General features: G+C 39.3%; 1 protein-coding gene across 2 annotated transcripts in view; it reads left to right on the top strand.

Annotated features, from left to right (window-relative positions):
* The window catches only part of MALT1 (MALT1 paracaspase), a 56,313-nt gene that overhangs the window by 4,518 nt on the left and 34,550 nt on the right, over window positions 1-17,245 (top strand). For both annotated transcript variants that reach the window (XM_069467963.1, XM_069467962.1), the window contains exons 2-3: window positions 3,442-3,608; window positions 14,731-14,852. In XM_069467963.1, the coding sequence (XP_069324064.1) occupies window positions 3,442-3,608; window positions 14,731-14,852 (289 nt within the window). The remainder of the gene's footprint in view (window positions 1-3,441; window positions 3,609-14,730; window positions 14,853-17,245) is intronic.

The following is a 17,245-nucleotide window of genomic DNA, read 5'->3' as shown; positions in this document are numbered from 1 at the left end:
GGTGATTGATAAATAGGTTGAATTAATGAATAAAGATTGCAAAAAAGTAAATGTACCACAAGGAGAAGCAAAATATCGCTTCTCAGCCTTTGGACTAAGATCAAGTGGGAAGAGGAGAAGCAAAAGAATCTAAAAGCAATGCTAGGTTTGTATCCTAAAGGGTGTGTAATATATACTATTTGATTATATATTTTAAAAAGTAAAGATAAAAATAGATTTTTTTTAAAAGCAAAGTGCATTTGTTTCAGTGATAAAGCAGTTTTAAATTAAATCAAAAATTCAAATTGGGGCTTGTAGAAACCACTTCAAAGCATACTCTTACAGGAATGTAACTAAAAAAGGAAAGAAATAAAAGTTGGGTTTGTATAAGCATCATCTTAGCCGAAAGCCAGTGTCCGTGTGGAAAATCAGTAAGACGAAAGGAGATACAGAATCTTGTTTTTCTCCTGTACCTCTTGTATTGGAAGAGAAATCATCTACTTCAATTTGATCTTTGTTCTTTTGGGGGAAAGAAAAGTCAAATTGTTTTTCGTTTTCTCTATATCAGTATAAACATTAATTAAAGCATCGCTTGGTTGCTTTTGATGAGATGGCTTCTTAATTTCATGTATCAGATCCTGATAAACTTCTGAATCATGAGAAATTATGTTTAGCATACAGCATCCTTATTTTTATAGATCTCATTCTACTTATTTTAGAATTAGTAATCCTTATATTGTTTCTAACACAGACAGGTTCCTTCTCTTGGGCATTTCAGAAACTAGTAAAAGAAAATTTTACAAAATAGCACCAACAGGCATCTTCAGCTTTTTATTTTTGCTGCCATCGTAGTCATCATTATTTCATAAAAGAAGAGACACTTTAACATTTAAAAATAGAAAAGAATTTTAGAATAAAAATGGGTTTTATTGTCCTTATTTTTATCATTTTACCATGAACTTCAGATTATGCTGCCACTGGTCTACAGTCCAGAATTTGAGAATGATTGATCTATAATATGATTCACATTCAACAAGAATAGTGTACTGAATGTAATAGAAATTTAACTAGGATACTTAAAAAGGAATACATAGTAAATACAGTGATCATAGGAGGTCTTGGGGGACATTGTCAGGTTACCAAAGTAATAGCTACTCAAAAATTTTTAAGGAAAAGCTAAAATAGTTTCATAATAAGCATAGTTAAGAAATTAACCTTGGTATTCTTTTAATATCCCCATATTTTTATTGTATAATAAGAGCTAACCTTTATTGAGTGTTTATTACTTACTAAGCACTGTGCTAAGCACTTCTTACATGGATTATCTAATTTAATTCTAATAACCCTGTCAGGTAATAATATTACTATTGAAATTAATTTGGTTAAATGCATTTTTTCCATGTGAGGTCATTAACATTATCACAGAATTATAAATCTTGGATGACAATGTAAATGTTATGACAGCGTTTTGATAAAACTGATCAAAATGAATGAGGATTAAGAGCATTTCAAGTAATAAGAAAGCTTGCTGACCTTGATTCTGCCACAGCTGTGGCACTGTTGTGTTTGACCCCGTCCACCCGCCCAGTCTTCCAGCCTTTTCCATTAGGATTGAAATTCATTCAGTAATCATTCATTTATGAATAATTGATATGGACAAGACAGGATTTTAGGTATTGAGGGATTTAAATATATATGTTAGGTGAGGTTTCTGTTTTCAAGTTTACAATAATCCAGTTGCACAGAGAAGACATGCTCATCAAGAAAAGCTTGTGGTTTTAAGCCAAATTGTGTTAGATAAAACAAACGATGGCCTGAGGGCCAGATCCAGGTGCTGCCTGTTTTTGTACAGCCCATGAGCTAAGTCTGGTTTTGTGTTTTAAAATTTGTAAAACAAAACAAAGAAGAATATGTAACAAAGACTATTATGGCCCTTAATGCCTAAAATATGTACTCTCTGGTCCTTTAGAGAAACAATTTGCAACCCCTCTTCTATAAAATAAGCCCAGTTAGGAAGCAGACTGTGTCTAAAGCGTGTTTGGTGGACTGGTGTGGCCTGGGAGGACCCCACAGAGACTCTAGCGTTTGTACTGCACCGTAATTCAAACTGTCAGAGAAAGGATCAGGACTGCGAAGATGGGTGAGGTGTGAATTCTGCAGTGTGAATATCTAAACACTTGGTTGGCCGTTGTCGTTGGTTATGTTTCTTTGGGAAAGATTTTGTTTTTTTGATTGTTAGATTTTTACTTAATTGTTTTTTCTCTTCTTGAATGTGTCATACTTTCCCCTTCTACAAAATCATTGGAGTCTATATTGTCCCATTATTTAGGGCCTTCTGTAGTATGATCTTAACCTGTCTTTCTAACCTTGTGTACCACTTGTGCACACAATAACATGGAGAAGGAAATTGTATATGTATATTAAATACTGATACTAAAAAAAGAATAGTTTTATCAGAAGGACAATAAGAATGTGAAGATCCTTTAGAGCAGGGGTTAGCAAACTATTTCTGTAAAGAGCCAAACAGTAAATATTTTTGGCTTTGCAAGCCAACTATTCAACTCTGCTGTTATAATAGGAAAGCAGCCATAGACATATGTAAATATGTAAATGAATGAACATTGATGTGCTCCAGTAAAACTTTGTTTACAAAAATCTGGTAGCTGAACACATTTAGCCCACAGACCATAGTTTGCCTGTCCCTGTGATACGGTATTTCTAGGTACTTAGAAGTACTTCAAATGTCAATAATATTGATTCTCTTTTTAAATTTACTTTTTAAAAATTGTTGAAAAATTAATGTACATAGTAAAAAATTGAACAGTACAAAAGGGTTTATGGTGAAAAATCATTCAGCTATGAACTCTACTTTCCTAGTTTTCCTCTCCCTACTCTGTGTATGTAAGAACACACATGCAAACACACACATGTACACACATATTTTTGGTAATAAAATGTAAATACACACATGGACATACTACCTTGGTAAGACACATAATGGTGCATTATACACACTGTTTTATATGTTCTTTCATTTTTTTTCAATGTCATTAAGACCTATGCCTCTGCCTCAGTTTTTTTTAATGAATTCACGGGATTTGGGTTATTTTGCACTTCATCCTCTTGGAAGAAGGAGTAAAGAAGTTTGTCTGGTCTTCCTATCCCACATTCCCAAATTAAAGGCAAAAAATTTTCTCAGTATCAAGGCTGAATTTCTCTCACATCCTGTTTCAAGTTTTCTCTCTCATTCTCCTGATTTAATAATCATGGGAGCTGAGTGGGAAAAAGGAGTAGAGAGGAATCCCCTATGATGGGCAGGAGGAGGAAAGGACACAGTATTCATAATGTATAGAATTTCTCACAGTTCACCAACTCCCTGCAGCACCTACAGCAGTCCAGATATATAGCAGGCCTATCATATTGAAGAAAGTTGTTGACATGAATTAAATCTGTTGCTTTCAGTTGCCTGGACCTGGAGCAGTGTTCTCTTAAGGTATTGGAGCCTGAAGGGAGCCCAAGCCTGTGTTTACTGAAGCTAATGGGTGAAAAAGGTTGTACAGTCACGGAACTGAGTGACTTCCTGCAGGCTATGGAACACACTGAAGTTCTTCAGCTTCTCAGCCCCCCAGGTAGGTTTTTCCCTTAGGAATCTTCCCCAGGAGGTAGTCAAAGGAAAATGTCTCATTTGACCAGGTGAAATGTTGAATATTTTTGGAAGCTGTAAATGTATAGCACCTTATTTTCTTTCCCAGGTTGAGGCTAAAGATCACATAAAAAGCAAATATAATGTGTGAACATCAATTGGATTATGGTTCAAAAACCAGCTATAGGAGATATTTTTGAGACAGGTGGAAAAAATTGAATATAACCTACATATTTGATATTAAGAAATTGTCATGCGGTAATGATGTTGTAGGTCTATAGACAAATGTCCTTTATTCCAAGGAGATTCATGTTAAAGTATTTAGGGGTAAGATTTCTATAACATACATTGAAATAGCGCAGCCAAAAAGATGAACATATTTATTTCTATATATCTGTGTATATGGATGAGATAAAGCAAGTATGACAAATGTTTATTGCTTAAATTTTTGTTGACGTGATGCTTTCAAATGTTGATTAACTCAACTGTGAGTTTTTCCTGAATATACCAACACGGAGTGAGGCTTCTGACTTCCCACACCAGGTGAGGAATAGGAAACAGTCCTCCTCTCCACAGCCGCAGTTAGAGCTGGGCAGCTGCAGTGGTGTCGGGCAGGAGGGACATGCCATCAGAGTTGCCTGATGGCAGCAGCGCTGCTGGCCTCCTTTCCAAAAGGTCCATTTGGCCATTATTTGTCCCACTGGAAGCAAAGAGGCTCGACAGGCTTGGAAGGGCCATGGACTAAGGACCTGATGCTCTCTATTTTACATGATTTTGATGTATGCCATTTCTATAGCCAGCTTTCTTAAGGTTTATTTTTAAGTCAACATGAGGAATTTAAAATTATAATTTAGATCTTACTTTTGCCTTGTTGGTTCTGGGATTGGGGAATTAGGGACACATGGTATAGTGGTGTGCTGTCAATCACATGTACCAGAAACCCCAACTCAATTTGCCATAATAAAGGGAATATATTTCTTCTTCTAACTGATAAGCCTAGAAGCAGGTCGGGCCTCGAGAGGCAGAGTGCCCTGCTTCCAAGGAGTGGGATGTGTTTTTGTCTTTACTCTTCCTTTCTTGTTGGCACTGGCTTTCTTCTAAAGACTAACTCTCCACATACTCCAAGATGTCTGCTAGCTGTTCCTGGGTTCATTCATCCTTCTCCCAGCAAAGCCCAGAAGTTTCACTCTAGTTAACCAGTTTTGGTCACATGCATGTCCCTAAACCTATCACTGTGGCCAAGGAGATGGAATGTCCTGACTTGCCTGGCTTAAAGCCAGGAGTGGAGTTGGGTTAAGTAAGCTTCCCAGGAACCACATGGCTCACCAAATAAATTTGAACCTGTTGGACCAGGTGCAATGGCTCACGCCTATTATCCCAGCAACTTGGGAGGAGGATAAGGTGGGAGATCACTCAAGGCCAGGAGTTCGAGACTAGTCTGGGCAACATAGTAAGACACTGCCTCTAAAAACATAGGCTGGGTACCATCACACCTGTAATCCTAGCACTCTGGGAGGCCAAGGTGGGAGGATCACTTGAGCTCAGGAGTTTGAGGTTTCAGTGAGCTTTGATTACGCCACGGCACTCTACTCAGGGCAGCAGAGTGAGTCTGTCTCAAAAAAAGAAAAAATACAAAATAAAAATATTCTAATGTTTTCTCTCCTTTCTGCAGTAATGCCATTTCCTAGGAGGACATTAATTCTTTTTTTTTTTTTTTTTTTTTTTTTTTTTGAGACAGAGTCTCACTCTGTTGCCCAGGCTAGAGTGAGTGCCATGGCATCAGCCTAGCTCACAGCAACCTCAAACTCCTGAGCTCAAGCGATCCTCCTGTCTCAGCCTCCCGAGTAGCTGGGACTACAGGCATGCACCACCATGCCCGGCTAATTTTTTCTATATATATTTTTAGCTGTCCATATAATTTCTTTCTATTTTTGGTAGAGATGGGGTCTCGCTTTTGCTCAGGCTGGTCTCGAACTCCTGAGCTCAAACGATCCGCCCACCTCGGCCTCCCAGAGTGCTAGGATTACAGGCGTGAGCCACCGTGCCTGGCCTGGGCATTAATTCTTATTCCACAGGAAGTCTGATGATTTTTCTGTGATTGTCTTTACAGAGAGAGCTCTGGTTTGGATTATGCTGTGAGCTTCTGAACAGGCCTTTCGGGTCTAAATGCAGGGAGAAGGGGAAACTTTAGATTTATTTCAACTAAAGGAGAAGCTTTAGTCTTATTTTACCATATTCAGTTCCAGGTGTTTGTGGAGATAGCTATAAGAGATAACTGTAACATGGAGTTTCTCGAGAAACTGACCAAGTGACCTTCATATGTTTGTTTTGGTAGTCCAGAAGTGGCTAGGGCAGTGGTCCCCCATCTCTAACTGAGACGATCTCTGTGATGCCGAGGCAGCTTCAGTGGGCACTCAGCATGAAGTCTAAGATGATGTACACTCACCCTGAAATTCTTGCTCTCTGGGCTCTGGCACCCAATAAGTTTTCTGAAGGAGCCTCATAGGATTGAGGTTTACCCTCTTCTGCTTTCTGCCATTGGGCACTTCCACAGCACAGAGGTCGGCCAGCTTGTCCTTCAGTCTGGCCTTGCTTGAACTGTGTTAGAGAAATGGCTTCTACTTTTTATGTGTGGATAGTGTTCATCCCCATTTCCCAGCACTAATAAGTTGTTCCCATATCAGTGGTAATTGGAGAGGGGGGTTAAATGAGTGTGCTGAAATTGTTTTGAACCAGGGATCTGTAATGATTTTTTTAGACCTTCCTCCTTTTATTTTTTTTCTCAAATCCCTTGTAGCATACTCATTGTTATGTTTCTGATATCAATTTTTTGTTATTTTTCTTGTCTCTAAGTGCAAGGGATTGTTGAATATTATTCTTTAATTTCTAAAATACCTTCACATTTTATCTCACGATTCTGTGAAGAGACAGAACAGTACTATTATGAACATTTAAATTTTACTAGAAAACATTTATATGGAAAATGAAGTTTCTAAAAGTTATCATTTGACCAAAGTCACAGTTAGTTATTGACAAAGGTAGGATTAAAAACCAGCCTACTGTCCCTGACCTGAACTCAATGCCATTTCCATGATGCTCGGACAATTCCAGGTTATTTGAGAAACTTAGTTATAGTGTTGCCTCAGTTGCCTCTTTGACCCGTGGACTTCAATTTTTTCTTCCTGCTAAGTTAAAAAGTATTCAAATACTATATCTTATTTATAAGGGACTTTTCTTATTTCATGAACATCATAAAATTGATGATTATTCCTGTGAGGAAAATATCAAGAAATGAAAAGAGACCAAGATGGTATGGATGGGAATGAAGATAAGGGAGAAATAGGGGAAGGGGTGGTAAGCAAGGCCTGAAAGAATGTGCTTCTCAGCATGGAGTGTTCGGAGGGCCTCGCGGGCAGTGTAACGGGATAAGGGATGTTATGTGGGAGCCACAGTCGATACAGATGTAAATTCACTTGGAAGAGAGACATATGTGGACATACCTTGTATAATGTTGTGGGATGAACATGTGGACATTCTTTGGTTGTGTAATGGAGGAGATTGTTGGAGGAAGAGGAGCGATATTCCGTCACACTGTGGGGCACGTAGGTGCTTTTCAGTAATAGCTTAGAAAATTTCAGAGTAACTTTGAGGAAGAGTTATAGATGGAAGCTGATGAAAAAATTTTGGGTTCACGGCCTCCTAAAGTAGACAGTGTATGCAGTAGGTCTGTTTCTGGAAAAGGTGTTTGTAAATTGTATCAATATTTAAGTGCATTATGAGAGAGTATAACTTAAAGGGAGCCTGTGATGACTACTTTTTGGCAAGTCGAGAATTATCCTAATTTATCTTTTTTGTAATTCCAGCAGGGTTTTAAATTTTGTTTTATTGCTTAATATCATGTCTGTTTATCTATGTGTGTGTGTGTTGAAAGCACAATCCTTAGTCCCATCGTACCGAATCACATTCTCCCAGGCTTACAGGAAATCAAGTAACCTCTCTGACTTCTTTGCAGATGTTATCTGAAAAATATGCTCGTTTGCCAGGAAGCTGTGCATTCACCGTTTAAAATAGAACTTTGTTTGTATACCTTGGGTACATTCTACATAGCACTGTGCCATAATCTTTCCTTACCTTTGTTTAGTACCTTCTGACTAGTGGGTGCTGCATTAGGGTGGTTAAGGGTTGACCATGGGTCCCTGCGCACAAGGCTATGTGGGAGGAAGGAAATACGTGTGGTTAAAACATGGGAGGTATTGTAACTTCTTTTCTTTACTACTCAGCAGGGGTGGTTTCCAAATCACAGTTTGACTGTCAATTCTCAGTCTTTGAAGCAATAATAAATATATATATTTACTTATTTTAGACTAGACTTATTTTAGACTAGACTGCTAAAGCTGATGATACAGGACAGACTTACAAACTGTGAGTTTGAATGTACGTTAAAAATCACTTAGTCTTGTGTCCCACACAGAGGAAAGATACTATTTAGAACCTGGCCATGTGGTCCCTTTCCAGCATCATTCATTTCTTTGTAAGACACTCTAGGGGAGAAAGCCTTTTCATTTTCATCATTCTTGTCTCTGTGTATAATGGCAGAGAGTATTTGCCCTGGTAAATTTATGAGCAGTGTCATGGTGCAAGATTGTTCCCTGCCTGACACACTCCCTTCAGTAAGATAGACTTTTTGAGTCTGAAGGTGTGATTACAAGGGAGATACTCTAAGAGTCACTGAGATAGCAAACCATAAGAGTTTTCAAGCCAAGAAAACCTAGGTTTGCATCCTGTTTATGCATTTCAAGAGTAAAAAAAATTACTCTTTAAGTAACTTGCCCCAGGTAATTTGGGTGACCTTCTGCAAATTACTTAACTTTTTTTCATTGTAACCATCTAGTTAATATCTACCTTGTATGGATATTTCAAAGGTTAGTAATAAAGCAGTCAGTAAGTTGGTGCTATAGTAATTTTTATTATTATACACATTCATTCAGCAAGTACATGTTGAACACCCACTGTATAGCCATATGCCAGGCACTGTTCTAGGTGTTGGATGAACTGGTGACTAGACAAACAAAGTCCTTGTTCTCATGGAGTTTCTGTTCTAATAAGTAAGCCAGACCATTGGAAACAAGGATTTCAGATAACAATTAGTACAATGAAGGAGACAAAACGGTGAATGCAGTAGACAACAGGGGTGGAGGAGGAGCTAATTTAGAGATGTTTCCTAGAGAAGCTGGACATTTTAGTAAGAGAACTGAATGATAAGAAAAGACAGAGCTGCCATGAAACAGTGGGAGTTTGGGGGAGAATCCAGCAGAGAACTGTAAATAGAAAGGCAGAAAAGAGCTTGGCTTGTGAAAGGAAAGAAGACCAGTGCAGCTGGAGTGTGGTGAGCTGGGGGAGAGCGGGAGGAGGGTGGAGGTGGGGGGCACAGTTCATGTGAGGCCCTGTAGACCACGGTAAGGAGTTTGGATTTCATTGTAAGTACGGGCACACCTCGTTTTATTATGCTTCACTTTATTGCAGATAATGCATTTTTTACAAATTGAAGGTTTGTGGCAACCTTGTGTCGAGCAAGTCTATCAGTGCCATTTTTCCAATAACGCATGCTGTGTGTCACATTTTGGTAGTTCTCACAATATTTCAAACTTTTCCATTGTTATATCTGTTATGGTGATCTGGGATCAGTGACTTTTGATGTTACTATCTCAATTGTTTCTGTAATTGGGGTGCCTTGGCTCGTGCCCATATAAGACAGTGAACTTAATCGATAAGTGTTATATGTGTTCTGACTGCTTCACCAACTGGCGGTTCCTCTGTCTCCCTCTCCTTGGGCCTCCCTATTGCTTGAGACACAACAATACTGAAATTAGGCCGATTAATAACACTACATGTAGGCCTCCGAGTGTTCAAGTGAAAGGAAGAGTTGCGTGTCTCTCACTTTAAATCAAAAGCTAGAAATGATTAAACTTGATGAGGAAGACATATCAGAAGCTGAGATAGGCCGAAAGCTAGGCCTCTTTTGCCGGTTAGACAAGTTGTGAATGTAAAGGAAAACTTCTTGAAGGAAGTGAAAAGTACTACTCCAGTGCACACACAAATAAGAAAGTGAAACAGCCTTATTGCTGATATGGAGAAAGTTTGAGTGGTCTGGATAGAAGATCAAGCCAGCCTCAACATTCCCATAAGCCAAAGCCTAATCCAGAGCAAGGCCCCAACTCTCTTCAAATCTTTGAAGCTCAGAGATGTGAGGAAGCTCAGAAGAGGAGTTGGTTCATGAGGTTTAAGGAAATAAACTGTCTCCATAATATAAAAATTCAAGATGACGCAGCAGGTACTGATGGAGAAGCTGCAGCAAGTTATCCAGAAGATCTAGCTAAGAACATTGATGAAGGTGGCTACATTAAACAACAGATTTTCTTTTCTTTTCTTTTTTTGAGCCGGAATCTTGCTCTGTTGCCTGGGCTAGAGTGCCATGATGTCAGCCTAACTCACAGCAACCTCAAACTCCTGGGCTTAAGCGATCCTTCTGCTTCAGCCTCCTAAGTAGCTGGGACTACAGGCATGTGCCAATATTCCTGGCTAATTTTTTTTATATATACTTTTAGTTTGCCAGCTAATTTCTTTCTATTTTTAGTAGACACGGGGTCTCACTCTTGCTTAGGCTGGTCTCAAACTCCTGACCTCGAGTGATCCTCCCGCCTTGGCCTCCCAGAGTGCTAGGATTATAGGCGTGAGCCACCGCGCCTGGCCAACAACAGATTTTCAGTGGAGACTAAATAGACTTATATTGGGAGAAGATGCCATCTAGAACATTCATAACTAGAGAGGAGAAGTCAATGCCTGGCTTCAAAGTACAGGCTGACTCTTGTTAGGGGCCGATGCAGCTGGTGACTTTGAGTTAAAGCCAGTGCTCATTTACCATTCTGAGAATCCTAGAGCCCTTGAGAATTAGGCTAAATCTACTCTTCCTATGCTCTGTAAATGGAACAACGAAGCCTGGATGACAGCACGTTGGTTTATAGCATGATACACTGAATATTTGAAGCCCACTATTGAGACCTACTACTCAGGAGAAAAGATTTCTTTCAGAATATTATTGCTCATTGACCATGCAGTCAGCCAAGAGCTCTGATGGAGATGTGCAAAAAGATTAATGTTGTTTTCATGCCTATTAATACAACATTCATTGTGCAGCCCATGAATCAAGGAGTAATTTTGACTTTGAAATTGTATTAAGAAATACATTTTATACAGCTATAAATGCCACAGATAGTGATTCCTCTGATGAATCTGGGTAAAGCAAATTGAAAACCTTCTGGAAAGGATTCACCATTTAGATGCCATTAAGAACATTCATGATTCATGAGAGGAGGTCACAATATCAGTATTAACAGAAGTTTGAAAGAAGTTGATTCCATCCCTCATGCATGACTTTGAGTGGTTCAAGACTTCAGTGGAGGAGGTCACTGCAGATGTGGTAGAAATAACAAAAGAACTAGAATTAGAAGTGGACCCTGGCCGGGCGCGGTGGCTCACGCCTGTAATCCTAGCACTCTGGGAGGCCGAGGCGGGTGGATCACTCGAGGTCAGGAGTTCGAGACCAGCCTGAGCAAGAGCGAGACCCCGTCTCTACTAAAAATAGAAAGACATTATATGGACAACTAAAAATCTATATAGAAAAAATTAGCCGGGCATAGTGGCGCATGCCTGTAGTCCCAGCTACTCGGGAGGCTGAGGCAGTAGGATCGCTTAAGCCGAGGAGTCTGAGGTTGCTGTGAGCTAAGCTGACGCCACGGCACTCACTCTAGCCTGGGCAACAAAGTGAGACTCTGTCTCAACAAAAAAAAAAAAAAAAAGAAGTGGACCCTGAAGATGGGACTGAATTGTTGCAATCTCATGATCAAACTTGGATGAGGAGTTATTTATGGATGAGCAAAGAAAGTGGTTTCTTGAGATGGAAACTACTCCTGATGAAGATGCTATGAACATTGTTGAAATGACAACAAAGCATTTAGAATATTCCAGAAACTTAGTTGATGAAGCAGTGGCAGGGTTTGAGAGGATTGACTCCAAGCTTGACAGATATTCTCCTGTGTATAAAATGCTATCAAACAGCATTGCATGTTACAGAGAAATCTTTCGTGAAATGAAGAGTTAGTTGATGTGGCAAACTTCCTTGTTGTCTTATTTTAAGAAATTGCCACAGCCATCCCAGCCTTCAGCAGCCACCAGCCTGATCAGTCAGCAGCCATCAATGTTGAGGCAAGACCCTCCACCAGCAAAAAGATTACAATTTGCTGAAGGCTTAGATGATCGTTAGCATTTTTTAACAATAAAATATTTTAAAATTAAGGTATGTAAATTGGTTTTTTTAGACATAGTGCTATCACACACTTAATAGACTATAGTATGGTATATGCATAACTCTTATATGCACTAGTAAACCAAAAAATTTGTGTGACTTGCTCTATTGGGGTGATCTGGAACTGAACCCACAGTATCTCCAAGGTATACCTGTACAGTGGGAAGGCGTTAGAGGATTTTAATTGCAAGGGTGATATGAATTAATTTATGTTTTAAAAAGACATTTGGGCTGCTGGAAGCAAGGAAACAAGTTAGCAGGCCATAACAATAGTTCACTCCAGAGCTGACGGTGGCTTGGATTAAGATGACATTGAAGGTGGTGAGATGTGGAACTTAATTGACGGAACTGGCAGATAAAGTACACAGGAGGAATGAGGAAGGGAGGACGTGGCATTCCGGGATGACTACTAAGGTTCTGTCCAGAGTACCTGGACAAATGGTAGGCAACAAGACTGGTTTACCTTCCGTAAGATGGGGAAACTGCAGGGATGGCAGAGGAGTAGATTTTTAGTCACAAGGCATCTGGGCCATGTTAAGTTTGAGGTCGCTGTAAGACATCAAAATTTAGAGCCCATTTAGCCAAAACTCTTATTTTTCAGGTGTATTACTTACTATCTTTTGTCTTTGTTGCAACTTTTTTTTCCTCTTTTCACACCTAAACTTTGGAAAATCAGAATCTTTGTATCTTATGGTTGTGATGTAAGACTCTTCTGGCAGATGAGCAGTAAATATGGGGCCATTAAAATACAGCGTTGTGAATTTGCTGGCTTCAGCGAGAGTGCTTCTCCCATTTTCCAACTTTCCTACCAGCTTGTATTACAGAATTCAGAAAAATTCTGAACTTCATCCATCTTTTGCTAATTTGGCCTCAACATAAAGGACTAATGAATATGAAAGCTCTCCCTTGGCAAGAGTTTTAAATTATTTTTTGAGAGATTCTACTCTATTTACTGAAGATTTTCTAGGATTTCTCTGGATTCCTCAAATACGTTAGATATGCAATAAATATGGGTTTTGAATTTTGGTTTTATTTGGTATCTTTCTGCTATGAATTTCACATACATATTTTATATACCTTTTTTTCTAGAATGTTTAGTACCTTTGATATATTAATATTACTGTTATTTACACTATCTCCTCTTATAATCTTGTTCCTTTGAATTAGTGGGTGGTAGAAAACAAAGACAATGTTACGAGATCACATTCAGAATAGACAAGGAAAGAAAATAAAAGTAGGTGCAGGAAATTAAGTTTTACAAGTTTTAATGATCTTTTCTGCTTCCTTTCTAAAGGCTAACCAACCCAGTTTTATGTATTATAACATTGGCAAATGTAAAATTTCCTAACTTTGGTTTCTTTTATATCAGTTATCTATTGCTGTACAATAAATTACTCCCAAACCAGAAGTTTCAGACAACGACCGTTTATCTCATGCAGTTTCTGAGGATAGAGATCCAGGAGTGGCGTAGCTGGGTGTTCCTGGCCAAGAGTCTCTCATGAGCCAGGGCTGCAATCAGCTGAAGGTTTGACTGAGGCTGGAAAGGCCTCTTCTCAGATGGCTCGTTCACATGGAGGTTGTCAGAGACCTCATTTCCTCACTGGCTGTTGGCAGGAGGCCCAAGTTTTTTTTCTTGCCACTTGGGCCTCTCAGCAGGGCTACCTGAGTGTGCTCCTGACATGCCAGTGTGCTTCCCGGCGTGAGCACGTGAGAGAGAGGCAGGAGAGAGGGAGTAGGGGTGTTCCGTTACTGACTCTAGCATTTCCTTCCAAGCTCCTGTTGAAAGTTTCCAAGTTTTGATATTGGTAGTTATTCCTCAAATGAGAAATGTTTTTATCATAGGTATCAAATTTATATCCTGCTGCTCCAATTTCTGTGACTTTCTGCTTCCAAAATAATTTTCATTTGAATGCGAAATCATGATAATTTAAAGACACTTTCAATGGGATTGTGTTAGTCTGTTTCATGCTGCTCTAACAGAATGCCACAGACTGGGTAATTTATAAGGAACAAATATTTATTTCTCAGAATTCTGGAGCCTGGGAAGTCTAAGATCAACTGGTATCTGATGAGGGCCTTCTTGCTGCGTCCTCACATGGCACAAAGTAGAAGGGCAAGCAGGGACAAATATTATGTCCTCACATGGCAGAAGAGAGTAAACCCAAGCCTTTTCCATAGGGACCTTAATCTGTTCATGAGGATAAAACCCGCATAACCCAATAACCCCTTTAGGCCCCACCTCCCAATACTTGTTGCATTGGGAATTAAGTTTCCAACGCATGAATTTGGGGAGACACATTCAGACCACAGCAGACATTTCAACTTAACACTTGTATTACTAATAGTGCCCCTAACTCAACTGAGTGCCAGCCATAGGAGCATTTGTGACCGAGTATTTGCATGAACTGACGCAGAACTACACTGTGACTGCTGACCGGCAGGCATCTGTTATAAGTTGCATCCTGATTTCACAATGTTAGAATGTGGGGGAAAAATGTTTCTAAGAATTGAAGAAATATGGAAAATAATTTTCTCGCCTAATCATGGGGAAGTACAGGAGATCAAAGTCTCCTGGGTAAGTTTCTTTCCTCATGGTTTTACAAAGCCTGGGTTAGGAGATGTGAATGGGTGATTTATAACAGATAAATATGTAGGTTATTTCCAAAATATTTCATTTTTTGTTTTCAGATACATAAACAGGGAAAATCCTCTTCTGTTATTTTTATTTATTAATTTTTTGTTTCAGGAATAAAGATCATTGTAAACCCAGAATCAAAGGCAGTCTTGGCTGGACAGTTTGTGAAACTGTGTTGCCGGGCAACTGGACATCCTTTTGTGCAATATCAGTGGTTCAAAATGAATAAAGAGGTATTTTTTAATGTCTTTTAATTCTTCTGTAATAAGAGAGGATGATAGGAAATTAACATTATTGTCCTAAATGTGGTTTTACGACTTTGGTTTAAGAGTCTGATAGACATTGCTAGGTTATTGCCAAAGTATTCAATAATTATTATTTTGGTAAGACAATTCCAAAATTGTCTCACCAAAAACTTATAAAACAGTAATGAAATCAGTTCTCCACTCTAAAAATTGTAGAAAGTAGGGATTACATATAGGGCAACAACATTAGCAAGTATGAAACCTCACCAGTACGTTCTTACATATCTATACAAAACTCTGCAACAGATATGTTCCAACCAAAATCTTTAAAAGATTTTCAAGGCTACATGGAAAGCTAATGCCTTATTTTCTTAAGAATTCCACGTAACTGTATTCTCTCAAAAGATTTAGAACATTGTGTAGCTTCTGAAGTAAAATTCAGGTTGGCGGAGTGGGGCATTTATTCCTTTTGTGGAAGGATTGTACCCCTGCACCACTCAGCAGATAATCTACAATCAAATATTAGAACTCTCTTTTCCTCAAAGTTCTTCAGACCACCTGCCACTGGGGGAGTTCTCAGTGGTCTGGCTGCCCTGTGTTGAGTCTCACTTTTGTGGGCTTTTCCTTCCTCTCCCTCATCCCTCTCCCTTCACCCTCTACCCTCCTCAGTTATATCTGAAAAGTCCGTATTTAGTCACAACCTCAGTCACAGTAATTCAGCTTCCTTCCAAACTTGATGCTAAGTCTCCATTTGCAAACCTAAAACTAAATAAAAGAGCTATTCTCAGATTATGATTTTCCCTTTAATTGGTCACTTCATGTGATAGATTTTGTGGTATTATACAATTTTTTATTTCTATCTCTTGCACAGAGATAAAGTAAAAGAACTATGGAATGTAGTAAAAAGATTGCATGTAGGCTTTGGCACCAGAGAGACAGGTCTGTGTTGGAACCCTGACTACGCTTGTTAGCCACGTGAATTCGTATCGTAGGGGGTTGTGAGAATTAAGTAGACAGGATGTTTTATGTACCTAGGCTCTTGAGAGATGGTAGCTGAAGGTATTTTTACCATATTTTCTCGATTGCAAAGTTCCTTTCATTTTAATGAATGACTTTTGAAGGGGAAATAATGGGGAAAACCTGCTACGTTTGTGTATTGTTTGTAAAATATGTCCTGATTGGAGAAAGGTAGAAATGTAGTGGGTGGGGAGTGTGTCTTAGATTGGAAGAGTTGTAATGGATTTAAAAACTCTTAACAAGTCAAGTTTTGTCAAACCACTGTCATGTTTATAAGATGTTGATAGGTCTATTTCAGGAGACCTTCATTTAACAGGTGTGTGTTTGAGTGCCTGTTCTGTGCCAGGCCATGTTCTAAGGCAGGACGGTGCAGCAGTGACCACCAGGTGTCAGCACCTCTCAGTACCTACACCAGAGCGAGAGCATCGCACTCCAGAGGGGAGACAGACAGTAAGGAAACATAGTCAGTTCTCTGAGTGAAGAGCTATGAGGAAAACCAACAGGGTGGTGACATAAGGTGAGAAGCCACTAAAGGTTTTAAGCAAGGGAAGTAAGGCAATAGGATTTATGTTTTTAAAACACAAACTTGCTTCTTGAAAGAAGCAGAAAACAGCAAGAAGCCCAGCTAGCTAATGCCTGTGCTTGACTAGAGATAGCAATAGTGTGGGCTCAGGTATGGCAGTGGAGGTGGATCACGGTGGGGGATTCAGTATGTATTTTAGAAATATGTTTAGCCCAACTGGCAGACTAGATGTGAGCATGAGGAGAAAGGAAGAGAAATCAAGATAACCCTTAGGTTTTTCAATTGAACATCAAGGACATGTTGAAGATTGAAAAGGACCAGGTTTAGGGAGAAAATTCAAGAGTTTGACTTTAGACGTTAAATTTGAAGTGCCTAGTACACATCCAGATGAATCAGCTGGGCAGTTTGGGTGTCTGGGGAGGCAGCATTGAGAGCTATGCAGGAGCAGGAACCAGCAAAGAGATAACTAAGAGGAATCTGCCAGAGAGATAGGAGGAAAGCCAAGAGAGGACGGTGTGGAAGTCTGGAGAGGAAACTGTTTCAAGAAGAAAGAGGTGGCCAGCTTCTTCAGTGCTGCTCAGAGAGTGTGGAGTCAAGAGAAGCTTGCTTGGTGTTTTGGTTTAAAGATAGAAGGTACTAGTGTATGGTTTTGAGAGTAATATAGTAAAAGGGGGGAGTAGATGCTAAAGCAAAGAGGAAAAGAATGCAGGAACAAGATCAAGAGAAGATAGAATTTGGGGGGAGGAAAAACTTTACCTTCTTAGGTTCAGTACCTGAGGGCCCGTGAATTAACTGAAAGAAGACAGATTAACAGGAGAAAAAGTTTACTTATATGCATATA

This window comes from Eulemur rufifrons, chromosome 5 (assembly GCF_041146395.1).
Source record: "Eulemur rufifrons isolate Redbay chromosome 5, OSU_ERuf_1, whole genome shotgun sequence".
Classification (NCBI taxonomy): Eukaryota; Metazoa; Chordata; class Mammalia; order Primates; family Lemuridae; genus Eulemur; species Eulemur rufifrons.
The sequence above is the reverse complement of the archived record's forward strand: the minus strand, read 5'-3'. Positions and strand labels throughout refer to the sequence as shown.